Source organism: Humulus lupulus, chromosome 4 (genome assembly GCF_963169125.1).
Source record: "Humulus lupulus chromosome 4, drHumLupu1.1, whole genome shotgun sequence".
In the NCBI taxonomy this organism is placed as follows: domain Eukaryota; kingdom Viridiplantae; phylum Streptophyta; class Magnoliopsida; order Rosales; family Cannabaceae; genus Humulus; species Humulus lupulus.
This window is the reverse complement of record NC_084796.1, coordinates 193,091,235-193,105,678: the sequence shown is the minus strand read 5'-3', so window position 1 is coordinate 193,105,678 and position 14,444 is coordinate 193,091,235. Positions and strand designations below refer to the sequence as shown.

Genomic DNA, 14,444 nt, shown 5'->3' with positions numbered 1-14,444 from the left:
TTTTGAGACAACTAGCGTTTTCGACAAAACCATTGCTTATGTGTTTATTTTTTTATTTTGTTTGCTCGAGTACAAGTGTAACGCCCTGGATAGCCAAGACCGCTACACTGTGTACTTGTAAAGTGCAAGACTTGCTAGTCAAGTCATTAATTTAAAAACGTGTCATTAGTTTGAGTGTTCTGGGGTTAAAAGACATTTTGGTCTCAAAAGATACATTTTATAAATTGATAAACAATTTACAGAAGGGATCCCCAAAAGATCAGAGTTTAAAAGCTGAATTGCAAAACTCAACAGTTAAAAGTAAACTTTAGCCATACTATGGCAAAATACAAGGTTCTGGTCCTTTTGTCCCTGTAACCTCCTCAACTGTGGTGGCTGAGCGGCCTACCATGTACATTCACCCTGCAGAGCTCTCCAATCAGGGCTGATCGATCTTGCCTTTACCTTTACCAGCACCACGCAGCACCCGTGAGCCGAGGCCCAGCAAGAAAACAACATACACAACATATACAGCAATCTCAAACAGACATTCTAGTAAGCATGTTCAGTTATTCAATCCATAGCATATAAACATACTTCAAGGTAGGTACAAGCAACCTCAACTACATTTAAATTATTCAACAATCTCATCTATATCCAAGTATAACATTCAATTTACACAAATACTAGGGCCGACGCCTTAGGCCGCACCCTCTGTTTAACCCACTAACTCCGGCCCGCTGAAACCGAGCTCAGTGCATAATAAGCTATCCTCGGATACCAGTGTCTGAGTCGTGCCAATTGCACAAGTTAACTGTGGCACGCTTAGGCCGTTGGTTTACAATTTACATGGCATAATACCATTATTTCGATCATGTATATTAGGGAGCCCTTAGTCCCATTCAAATATTCAACCGGGTGTAGTTTTCTTACCTTTAATCTCCATAGTTTTGAATTACGAGCAACACCCCTCAAGCACGATCCGCTCTTGAGCCTAAGCCTTTGTCACCTAGTCACAACCAAAGTATAGGGTCTAATTAAAACTCAAGTTAGGGTTTCCGGTCACAAAACTAACTTCCGGGAAAACAAATCCCACCAAGCACGGTGGTGGAATGGTTCCCGAGCTTCCTAGGCTTGATCTAAGTCCTTAAAAACCCTAAAAGATCAAGTGGGCCACCAAGGGCTGCGGCCCTTGAAGCTTAGCCACGGCCCTAGCCTCAAAACAGAACCAAGGTCACCCTGGCAAAGACACGTGCCGCGGCGCTCACCCCTGGCCGAGCCTCCTTGGCTCATTTTCAACCTAGGGCCGCAACGCTCTAGAACAGAGCCGCAACCCTTCCTTACGAACCCAGAAAACCCACAATTTCAAGGCTTAAAACCTCAGCCAAAACCACCCCTAAACTCCCTAATTCAACACCCAACATCACCACAACTTATTGCACAACCTATGCTACACCATTCAACAGAAATTCAGCTCAATAACCCATAGAAACCTCACTTTCAATCCTTGAAACTCTAAGAACATAAACACCCAATTATAATCAGTCAAAACTCAAACTCTAATCACCAATTCATGAAACAAAGCTTACCTTCTTGATAGAACCCTTCCTCAAGCCAAAACCCAGCTGATTCCAAGGATCTTCCAAGCTCAAATCCAGCCTAACCATCAATTGAACACACCTCAGTAACTCAGCTGAAACTCAAGTTCTAACCACAGAAAGAAAGAAATTCATGCTTACCTTAGTCCTGGTTTAACCCTTGATTTTCCACTGAGCTAATCCTCAAAGTTGCTCCTGAATTCCTTTAAGTTTCCAGCAATTCTTCAGCTCTAATTTCCCAGTTTTCCTTTGAATGTTTCTTCCCTTGAGAATGAGAGAGAGAGTAACCAACTGAGTAGAAAATAATGTCGGTCTAATTCTTTCTAAAGGCTTCCTAGGTTTGTCTTACTCCTTAAGTTAATCCCAAGGCTCGGGGTGCCGGAACCGTCCCCGAGGCCAAAACGGTAAAATCCCCCAATATTCCCGCTTAGACATCCTAACATCAAATATATCTCCATATATTTATTTTCATGACCCGATAGTCTAAATCGCCACCCGATACCTAAAATACCCCTGACTTGTCCAAAGTCATATCTTAAGTCCCGTTGTGACTTTTCCCGCTATCTGACCCTAGGATCGTCTCAAGTTGCACTTTATGAACCTGCCCACATAATAATGTGGTTCTCACATATATCACATAAATATTTCATATTATCACATAATATCATTAATTATCATATACTCATCATTAATCACATATTCACACATTTAAGTCAATAATATTCACTCTAATCCCATTTATGCCCTCCCGGCACACTAATCAAGGCCCTTAAGCCTTATTAGCGAATTTGGGTCGTTACAACAAGCAAAAATGTCAAGTGTGGGGGAATTTGATAAGTATCGAATTTGTCTATTTTTAATTCATTATTCCTCTATGATTATGCACTTGATTATTTATTTATATATGTTTAATAAGTTTATTTTGTGTTTTTAGGACTTCCAAGACATTTTGGTGAAAAATAATGAGTTAGGATGTTTTACAAGTAATGGTTAAGCTCAGAATTACAAGTTTGAAAATTTACACTTGATTTTGATAATTTTTATAATGCTCTTTTGAAAATCATTCAAGAAATACAAATTTTAGATATTTTTCTTAGCTTTTCATAGATTTTGGAATCGTCTAATTACGAGTTATATCGAGAAAGTTATGGTTAAAATTCCGTCAGTGGCTGCAGCTAAAGAAAAATAAAAAATAAAAAAAATTCTACAGTCGCGGCCGGCCTTATTCCAGGTCGCAGGCTGAGGGACAGAATGTATTGGCCGCAGCCAGCAATGTCCCAGGTCGAGGTCGGAGACCGATTTTCTGGAAAATACATGTCCCAATGGTTGTGGGCGCCAAGAAACACTGGTCGCGACTGGCGATCGATTTTTCCTTCATTTTTGAATTTTAAATGTATTTTTGAAAGAACTATAAATAGGGTTATGGTTAACTTTTAATATAGAATAAATTAGACTAGGTGCCCACTTTTAGATAACCCTTTTAATTCCATTATACCCTTTCTCTATACAATGTGTCCAGGCATGCTGTAAAAATATAATTTGTATCAATTGCAGCTGCCAAGGGTCAAACACGTGACCTTAAGGTAGGATAAGAAGCAACATAACAATCATATCCAACTCCTTTTACTGTTAGTTAATAGCTTTGAATAATATTTAATAACAAATAAACACAACAAATACATAGTTAAATTAATAGCTAAAAATCTATACATTTTATTTTGTTAAGCCTAGTAGTATAACTTTTTAGCCTCGTGGTTTAAATTTTAAAGAGTCGTGATTTAAATTTTAAGTCTTGTGGTTTAAATTTTAAAAAATTTTAGTTTAAATTTAAAGTCTTGTAGTTTAAATTTTAAAGACTAGTGGTTTAAATTTTAAGGAGTAGTGATTTAGATTTTAAAGGATCGTGATTTATATTTTATATGGTCGTGGTTTAGATTTTAATCGTGTGGTTTAACTTTTAAGCCTTGTGATTTAAATTTTAAGCCTTGTGGTTTAAATTTTAAAGAGTTGTGGTTTAAATTTTAAGTCTTGTAGTTTAAATTTTAAAAACTAGTGATTTAAATTTTAAAGAGTTGTGGTTTAGATTTTAAAAATCATGTTTTATATTTTATACAATCGTAGTTTAGATTTTAAGCCTAGTGGTTTAACTTTTAGGCATTGTGGTTTAATTTTTAAAAAGTCGTGTTTTAAATTTTAAGCCTTGTGATCTAAATTTTTAAGTCTTGTGGTTTAAATTTTAAGCCTTGTGGTTTAAATTTTAAAGAGTTGTGGTTTAAATTTTAAAGAATATTGGTTTTAATTTTAAAGAGTCGTGGTTTAGATTTTAAATGAACATAGTTTATATTTAATATGGTTGTGGTTTAGATTTTAAGCCTAGTAATTTAACTTTTAAGCCTTGTGGTTTAAATTTTAAAGAGTCGTAGTTTAAATTCAAGCATCGTGGTTTAAAGTTTTAAAGAGTCGTAGTTTAAATTTTAAGTCTTGTGGTTTAAATTTTAAGTTAAAGAGACGTGGTTTAAATTTGAAAGACTAGTGGTTTAAATTTTAAAGGCTAGTGGTTTAGATTTTAAATGATCATGATTTACATTTTATATGGTCATGGTTTATATTTTAAGCCTATTAGTTTAACTTTTAAGCATTGTGGTTTAAATTTTAAAGAGTTGTACTTTAAATTCAAGCCTCGTGGTTTAAATTTTAAAGAGTTGTGGTTTAAATTTTAAAGAGTTGTGATTTAAAGTTTAAGCCTTGTGGTTTAAATTTTAAAGAGACGTTGTTTAAATTTTAAGCCTTGTGGTTTAAATTTTAAAGAGTTGTGGCTTAGATTTTAAAGGATTGTGATTTATATATTTTATATGGTCATGGTTTAGATTTTAAGTCTAGTAGTTTAACTTTAAGCCTTATGGTTTAAATTTTTAAAAGTTGTGGTTTAAATTTTAAGGCTTGTGGTTTAAATTTTAAAGAGTGATGGTTTATATTTTAAGTTTTGTGGTTTACATTTTGAAAAGTTGTGGTTTAGATTTTAAGCCTTGAGGTAAACTTTGAAAGGGTCGTGGTTTATATTTTATGCCTTGAAGTTGATATTGTTGTTTACATTTTAAGCCTTGATTTTTACATTTTAAAGAATAATTTTTCAAAGATTGAATACAATCCTATAAATATAGTTGTCACATATTTATATGACATACTATAATTAGAATGTATTTCCAATTAACTATAATATGACACATATAATACACACTACAAAAATACTTAGAACCATGAGCTCAAATAAGGGTAATTTGGGAAGTCTCATGATAATAATGGGTAAAGTTCAACTAAATATATTTAGTGTTTAGTTTTAATTAACTACTCCTAAAAGTGGGTAGTTCGAAGCTTTTCCCTTTAATATAACTTTTGATTGCGAATTTTAGAGGCTAGAGCTACAGAGGAGGAGAAAAATATATCTCCATCTTTATTCTTCAATTAGTTTTTATTTCTTTTCAAAACTTCTTTATTTTCATTGAATATTTATGTTTGTGAGTATGAATTTGTTTATGGAGTAGATTTCTTTGAAGTTGAGGGTTATTTCAAAACCCTAGACATGAGATCTTGAATGCATTGATTAATTTTATTCCTTCTATTCCCTTATATTAAATTGCTTCTATTTTTCTATTTGAATGTCATGGATCTTGTAAAATCTTGTTTAGACAGCCGCTAATTAGGGTTTTGCATTATTCTATTATCATCTTAGGTTTGCTATTCACCTAATAGTTTAGGATTCCAAGTAGAGTAATAAATTGCAATTAAGGTATTTTGGCGAGTATCTTGATTCTGATGAAATATAGAACATAGGTTAAATGAATTGCATGCTTAATAAATTTGTTGCCTAGATTAACTTGTTTCCATAGAGTGTAATATTTTTCCTAGGTTAAATATATCGCATGATTAATGAGTTTATTGCTTGGTAAAAATGGTTAATTAAGAGCGCTTAGCTTTAATTAATTATAATAGGGAAACTAGGATAATTGATTGCTTAAGTGTTATCTGCAGGGTTAATAGTTTAATTGGGAATACGAGAATATTATTTATCTTTGTTGATAGATTGATTGTCAAAGGTGGAGGATAACTCTTTACTATTTCTTTAAAATTGCAGTTTCCTTAGTTCTTGAATCGTTACTCTTTAATCTTATTCTTTTTAATCTTCATTTTATTTTATATTTTAATCTTTAAAAATTAAATCCCCTAGTTAATTTATGTTTATTTCTTATTTTGAATAATAATTAGAATCATAGTCCTTGTGGGTTCGACTCTTATTTACCGCTATACTGAAGTAGTTTTTATAAGGAATTAATAAAATCCATAATTAAATTTGATACGACATACGACACTCGTCACACTGCATTTATCTGTGATTGATCAGCATAGTCTGTATTCGGCGATAATCATGCGGAATGTAGGCCGTGATGATAGGGCCCCCATGGGAATGTTGTACACACTCGAACAGCATGGACTATAAGCTTAGTGCCGGGAGACGTGCCTCGCTCGGCAAGGCCGCTCGGGCAGGGCATGTAAATGGTTTATGTATTGGAATGAATGTATTTATAATAATTGAAGAATGCTAATTGTTGTTTATATTTAATGTGATTATTACTATGCCTTGTGGGGTTTTCTTGCTGGGTCTTGGCTCATTGGTGCTATATGGTGCAGGTAAGGGTAAGGAAAAAATAGACCAGCCATGAGTTGGAGGGCTTTGGAGCGGCACGTACATGTTCAACGTGCTCGGCTGTCAGGGTCCAGATATTCGAGGGACATAGGGTAAAAGTCCATTTTGTCGCTTAGGTCGATGTATTTTGTTAACAATGATGTAATATCCTTTTGATTAAACTCATTTTGGGATCCATTGTAAATATTTAAAGTTTTAATGGAAAAGTTTATACCTTTTGACCAACTTTTTAGTACTTAAACCTTTAATTAACTTTAATTACACTTTTGAGTCCAAATAACTCGCTTAACGAGTTAAGCACTATTTTAGACACACGGTATAACGGTCCTGGATGTTGGTATTAAAGTGTAAATCAGAGTTATGCAACGGAATGAGTCTTTTTAAAAGTTATTAATACCAGTCAGGATCATACATATATAGATATATTAAATCACATACAAATATATTAGAGATTACCTTTTGAAGCCTACCAAGAATCCACGAATTTTTTTGTATAAATCAACGATCTTCCTATCCAGATTCTGAAAGCTCGCACCTTGATCTTCCATACTAATCCTCAAACACACAAGGACGTGTGTGGGCACATATGATTCAAAATGTTGATTTAGAACTCTCTAGATGTACTCAACACATGAGATCTAGAGAGGTTTGATTGAAAGAAGATGTATTGAATAGTTTTTCAGGTTTAGAAAAACTATCGCTTTCTTATTTTTCAAAGAGAGAGTTTGACAATCTAAACTTTGTAATTGCTTAAAACAACTTCTTCCTGAAAGTATCGCTTTTTCAATTTTATAAAGATAATTAACTTAATTAATTAATATTTATTTTATTAAAATAAAACTGATTAGTTGTAACATATTTAATTATTTAATTTAAATAATATTTAAAAAGAATCATTAAATAAATAAATTATTTAAAATTCAAAATTCAAATCCCAACGATACAAATATCCATGTGTGTGGCGCCACATTCATTCACTATGCAGTGAGTGTGTCGCCCCACACTATTAGGGCTCTCCATAATTTTCTTATTTGTGTGTTTAATTAATATTTAAGACAATATATTTATCCCAAAATAAATATCAATTAATTCAAAATTAACTTTATCTTAAAATATCAGTTGTAAATAAATAAATAAATGTCTTATTATAAATAAGATAATTATGAATCCCTCTTTATATTAATCCAAACATGATTAATATTTATTTTAACTTATAATTTTTCCGAATAAAAACTATATATAGTTAAATAATTAATTAATTCATAATTAATCAATTGCCCATAATTATTTCCTTGCCCCGAAACATTAATTTCTTTGCAATTAAGTCATTCTCTCTACAAATCTTCATTTTGACATCTTTACCCTTGACAGTGTAGGATAAAGGTGATATGAGGACCATTGACCTATAATACGAAGCTTTAATAAACCAGATTATTAATTAAATTTTTTAATCTAATAATCTTATTTATTAATTCCATGATTACTACACTATAAATATGGAATTGCACTCTAAGTATTTATAGAATTATATTTACAAAGTTTTCTCTTGCAGTCCATTGATATAATCAATAAATGTAGTTCTATCCTCCATTTATTGGTTCGTTAATTAGAGCTGTTCAAGATTACCGTTTTATCCTTCTAATTACCTATTTATCCTTAAGTAGCATTAATTCACTAGCGAATAATTAATCTATAATCAAATTATAGATTTGAGCTCAATAACTATTTAGTTCCAGAATTAACCCTTAAGGGAACTAATATTCAATTCGTTAGAAAAGTATGGATTCCATTATTGTAAATCATGTTCCCATCCATTCATGATATTGAATCTCCAAAACAAAAGTCATTAGCCTCATTATAATAAGAAACATTAACGAGTGAATCAAAATATTCTCATAAATGAATAAGGAATTTTTATGATATTATTATACAATTATTTCAAACAATAATTATAACATTCAAATATAATAAAATTGTATTTTTATTTAAATCAATAAAATATTTTTACATATTTTTAAGGCATTAATCCTAACATTGGATTAGTAGGTAGGGGTGAGCATCGGTCGGTTTTGGCAGTTTTTTCACAACAAAAAATCCAAAATTCGGTTTTCGGTCCGGATTGGTGCAATCCAAAAACCGACCGAACCAAACCAGTTTAAAAAAAACCGACCGTTTTGGACCGCGGTTTGGTCGGTTAAACCGACCAAACCGAATTGATTATTGTTTTTTTTTTTAAAGTTTTGGTTAAAAAATTAAAATTTTTGGACTGTTGGAATCCATTTTAATAATTAATAGTGTTTTCCAATATATATCCATATTGATGGTTCTATGGCATTAGGTCCTCTTGATGAGAATGAAGCCATAATTGGTGATGGTTTTACTTCCAATTCAGTCTTTCCCCGAGATATGTAGGCTATAGGATTCCTGAATTCAACAAAATATATCATTGGTCAAAGTCAAGCCAAAATGAAAATAAGTGGCATATATAGTGAAACAACTCAAGAGTTTTAGTCGTACTTAGCAATCTTCAAGTATTCATATACAAAATTTCCCTGAGAGGCATTGAGATGAGATGCAGGAAGAATAAAGGTTTGAGGAATTGTTCTTATAATGGAGATATGATTAATTACTATCACTCCAACAGCACCCACAAGAGAAGCTTGGTAAACCATTTCTGCAGGATTGAATAAAGGTAGATTCACAAGACAAATCAAAATCTTCCCCTTCACCTTGTTTGAATCAAGACTGCCAGGATTACATGATTCACTGAATAAAACAAACAGTTATTATTATACATTATTAATATTGATCTATATATATATATATAATTTCATCTAACAAGAAGACTACCATATCATTATACAAATTCTCATATAGGATTAATAGTGTTTTCCAATATATATCCATAATGATATATATATATATATGTCTCACTCTGTTTTAACGAAGCTGCATACCTCGAGTCACTGTGTCCGTGAGTGAAGCAGTCGCTGGAGTGGGAAGGCACTGTGTCGGTGAAGCAGTCGCCGGAGTGGGCTGGGCAGTGCTACCGCCGAGTCGCGTTTGCTCGATGTCGGTCCGTTCCGTTCGTTTCGTTTGGGCAGAGGGATAAGCGAAACAGAGAGGAAGAGGAGGAGATGAGGAGATGATGAGAGAGACAGAGAGGAAGAGGCTGGGCTGTTCCATTCCGTTCGTTTTGGCAGTCGCCGGAGGGAGGAGACAGAGAGGAAGGAAGGAGGCGACACCGTAGGGGCTGAGCTGCTGAGAGGAGTATATGCGATGTGATAGAGATAGAGAGATCGAGAGAAGAGATGGCCTAAAAACATATCAGATTTTATTTATTTTTTAATTAATAATTATATAATATTATATTATTATATATAATAGTGCTCGGTCGGTTTCGGTTCCGTTCGGTCGGTCCGGACAATATTTCTAAACCGACCAAACAGTGGCGGTTTACGCCGTTTGAGGTTTTTTCGGTGTTCGGTTTAATCGGTTTCGGTTTTTTCAGTGTTCGGATGGTCGGTTTATCTGGTTTTTTCGGTTTTTTGAATTTTATGCTCAGCCCTATTAGTAGGTCGTAACAGTACTCCTCCGGAGGTGGTGAACTGTGGTGAAGGATGAGCTTACATCTTGTGGAGCCTAGAATAGGCTCAAGGAGACTTTACTAGCTTACGTGAAACCTCAATCCTCCTTAAAGTGTGCCACATGTAACGGAGAAAACTGGGGCAACAAGCTCTTTATACATATAAGTGATATTGAACTCCATTTATGATACCTTACGAACCATTTGGTTTATCTTACAATGGCAACCATTGATGAAAAGCTTTTAGGGGAATTTGAGTAATTTATTTTATGCTTTATTTGCTAATTAGGAAGACAACATTTTATATTACACTATTTTTAGTGTAAAGTTTAACCATCCGTTAGAGAAACAAATAGTGCAATATGAACTATAATAAACATTTAAAGCTTGGTTGGAGAATTTGTATAACATATATTGTGTACACAAATTTATATATAGGATATAAATGAAGACCCACCAAGAAATATTTTTGTTATTTAAAATCACCTTCTCCATTATACAAATTGATTTATAATTATCTGACCCCCCAAAAAAAACCTACCGTTAACGCATCTTATGTAGTGAAAGTCTTTAATGACTTCTTTCCATATATGGAAGAAGGTTCAAAACTAAAAGAAAACCATAGAGATAAGGAGATGAATTATAGAAATAATATATATTTTTAATATTTCCTCTTTATATGTATGTTCCCCCAAACATAAGATAGGATAAAATTAAATCCATTCTTATCCGATTCTAATGATATGAATAATATTTCCAAACCAACTCTATCCTTCCATATTAAATTAAAGTAAAACACAAAATATACTTTTTATTTATTTATTTTAAGGAAAATATTATTTTAGTTCCTATATTTTTTCAGAATACATGATCGGTTTTTGTATTTTGCTAAATGATAATTCAGATATTATATTTTACAAAATGGATCAAAATAGTACTTAAACTCAATTTTTGTTAAAAAAAATAATTATAAGATCAATTCTTGAATCTTTAGAGATGAGATAAGTACATAATAACTGAGAAGATGATTAAGAAGCTGAGAAAAAAAAATTATTTTGAAATATTTTAATTAAAATTAAGTCTAAAATATTATTTTGATTCATTTTATAAAACACAATAAATAATTGCGCATTAAGAGCAAACTTAGCATTTTTCCTTTATTTTATTTAATGTAAGAATAATAGTAATATAACAAAACCACCACTACTATCATGTGTAACATTTCTCCACCTATATTTCTTATTTTAATATTTTCACATGTTTCACCACACTTCGTACCAAAAAATAAGTAAATTTATCTAAAAAGACGCAACTTTTTTTTACCTCTCAATTTTCTCATGATGTATTATAAGCAACTTCTACCCAATTAATTATTATTATTGTTTCTTTTTTAAATTTACTGATGCCGCCGGCATATCAACTTAAAACCATGAAAAGTAAACGAGATGGCTTGTTGTTGGTCCAATTTTAATCATATATAATTGTACATATATGTGTTACGCTACCCAACTTTATCTTACCCAAAAATAAAAAAGTACTTATCCACCAAAAATTAATTAAAAAACTAAATTAAAATCAAGGTGCGGCGCCCCTTGGTTTGGAGATGATAATTATCACTAATTAATATTTATTATATGTTATTACAATTTTATTTTGTTAGGCCTATGAAGACGAAATTAGACATAGTTTTATTTATTTATTTATCGTTTTGCTTAAGGTTTATATTTATAAATGTATGAATAAGTGTATTTTTAATAATAATAAATTGAACAGAAAAATAATAAATTGAACTAACCAAAAAAAAAGATGGAACGATAAATGTCTACTAATAAGCCATTTGTCACTCAAATATGACCAATATGTTTCGTCCAAGCTTTGTTCTAGATAAAAAATAGCTTTCACACCTAACTATTAACCCAATAACTTTACGTCACTTAACTCCTCCCCCACCACAATCAATATAAACTATATTACATTTCAATGAAAAGCGACATAATTTTCAAATTACCATTTTCTTAAAGCGCGTTTTTGCAAAACAAAAAATATATATATTAAAATTAAACATACTACACAAATAAAAAAGAGGTCCTTCATTAAAACTCAAGACACCCAAAGCACACAAAAAATAATAATAAAATTAATGCTCTAACAAAGACTAATAATAACCACACATTTTTACTAAAAAAAATAATAGCCACACATTTTATTATAAATAGCCATTTTCAGGCGTGTTTTTGCAAAAGATTAAACATACATAAACATAAAAAATACATCTTTTTTTTCTTTGTTTTTTTTTAAGAGACAGAAAATATAAACTTTGCGTAAACATAAAAATAAAAAAGAGGTCCTTCATTAAAACTCAGACACCCGGAGTACATAATGAACAATAAAATTAGTCCTGTAATATTTAATATAAGAGAGACTAATTATAAAGTAATAATAATAATAATAATAACAAATTTTCCTTCTACTACTCTTACCCCTACCAAAATTTCCATTTCCATTTTCAAAATTTTTGTTAATTAAAACTCAAATTTTGAAATAATAATAATAATAATTAATCCTCAAAACCGACTTTTTTCCAAATGGCGTTTCTCACGCGCCACAGGTCTCTTCCTTTGAGGGTCCTACCCACGCCTTCGTGGACCGAAAGCGAAGCTCCTCTCGTCCTGGCCAGGTACTCATGCGGTGGAATCCAATCATCATCGCCACCACCGATGACGCCGATGCCGCCGTGATCTTCATCGTCGTTTTCTGTTTCGTCGTCGAAGTCGAAGTCACTGACTTTGCGGTGGTCCTTGTAATCGTCCTTGAGAATCTTTGACCAGTCTGGTACGTTGACCGGAACCGACGAAGACGCCGTCGTTTTGGTCATACTCATCTTCCTTATCATCCCGATTTTCTTCGGCTCTCTCGAGATCGGTATCCATTTCTTCGTCGCCGCCACAGCCGCCGACGATTCTAACGGCGGAGTTTGGTTGAGAACCGGACTCGAATTCCATATTTCGGATTCGTCGAATTCGAAGAGAGAATCAGAGATTTTTGGATTGGTGGTAGTGGTATTTATCATCGAAGTTGGGTAGATGTAGTTCCGTGAGCTCATATTTTCTGAAAACAGAGAATTCAGAAATGATTTATTTTTTTAGAAGTTTTTCCGTAAACGAGACTTGCTTTTATAATGGTCTTTGTACTTAGTGGATAAGCTTCTCTGTTTTCGTAGTACCAACTCCTTAACTTACTAAATTCCAAAGGACATACCGAAAATGATACAATACGACCGTGCTCACGTTTTTATTATGAACCCTCTCCCTTTTCTGTTCATGCATTCAACATTTTCCTTTTCCACTCACTCAATTCATGTTTCGAAGAATTTTGTGTTGTCAAATTCTGATTGGTTCAAAACTTTTCCTCAATTATATGAGTCACGGTTAGATAAACCTACTCTATACTACAAACTTTATTGCATAGCATACCTATAGATAAAGTTTGAATATTTTATGAATTTTAGGGTATTTGCCATATTATACTATATTACTATTTTTTTCACCAAATAAAAAAAAAAACCTCTCATTCAACTAGTTTTTCATATTAATGATAAAATTCAAATGGGTAATATGTAGTCTGAAAACTTAAGATTATTAAGATTAAAAGCAAAGTCCTTGTATTAAGATTTGGATAAAGTTAAAAGCCCTCAAACATTATCCATATGTTAAATTTTTATTATTATTATTATTATTATTGAAGGAATGTTAAAACTTTTGGAAATTTTTTGAAGCCCTATCGTATGACTATTTTTATGTTCTTAACCTTTAAACAGTTTTCGGCGCGATTTTTTTTTATGACCATGTATATTGTAGTTATTTAGAGCCTCCTGCAAATTTTCAGAAAATTCTGAATAATTTACAGTGCCGAAAACTAAGTTCAAATATGTTATTTTCCACGCGCATAAAAAAATTAGTCGCGCGTGCAATAATCTGTTTTCGGCACTGTAAATTATTCGGAATTTTCTGAAAATTTGCAGGATGTTCTAAATAACTACAATATACATGGTCATAAAAAAAAATCGCGCCGAAAACTATTAACAAGTTGAGAACATTAAAAAACCCTACAGTAAGACTCTTTTTGAAGGCCTATCATAGAATTATCCAAAACTTTTATGAGTACTAGTTATCTTTCACGGCTTTATTACCATTAATAAAATTTAATAACAGAATATTGTTTAATTCATACACTCAACTTTTGAAAGTCAAAGTCAAAACTAGTTGAATCCACACCGTAAGGTCGGAAAGATATCCTCGCATGATAGCAAATCACTTTGAACAATGATATACAGCCCGCTCAGACTTTTAACACATATTAAGAGTATTTTTAATGGATGAACTAAAATGTATTATTATTTATAATATAGAGAAAAAGTGGTTAAGTGGTCTTTTAATGGGTGATGATGTAAAATTATATTTTTTTACCTAAATGAATAGTATTTCTCTATATGTAATGAAACAATATTCATCAAGCTATAAATATTTTATTATTTTTTTATAAATTTTTGTATATATATATGAGTGTGATACTATCATAT

The 14,444-nt window shown here is 32.0% G+C and overlaps 1 protein-coding gene and 1 long non-coding RNA gene across 2 annotated transcripts; both read right to left on the bottom strand.

Moving 5' to 3' along the window:
* Nucleotides 1–8,327: 8,327 nt before the first annotated feature.
* Nucleotides 8,328–10,352, bottom strand: LOC133829343 (uncharacterized). The gene is made up of 3 exons (XR_009891702.1): nucleotides 9,237–10,352; nucleotides 8,797–9,045; nucleotides 8,328–8,703 (listed from the first exon to the last, which is right to left on the bottom strand). It is a non-coding gene; the product is annotated as an uncharacterized LOC133829343 (long non-coding RNA).
* A 1,847-nt stretch (nucleotides 10,353–12,199) lies between these two features.
* LOC133831082 (protein S40-4-like) lies at nucleotides 12,200–13,028 on the bottom strand. Its single transcript, XM_062261249.1, has one exon. It carries the CDS (start codon nucleotides 12,966–12,968, stop codon nucleotides 12,423–12,425), a length of 546 nt encoding a protein of 181 aa, XP_062117233.1. The 5' UTR covers nucleotides 12,969–13,028; the 3' UTR covers nucleotides 12,200–12,422.
* Between the last annotated feature and the right edge of the window lie 1,416 nt (nucleotides 13,029–14,444).

What these genes read in the sequence shown, in the direction of transcription:
- LOC133831082 (XM_062261249.1), bottom strand. Translation starts at nt 12,968, where the DNA reads ATGAGCTCACGGAACTACATCTACCCAACTTCGATGATAAATACCACT.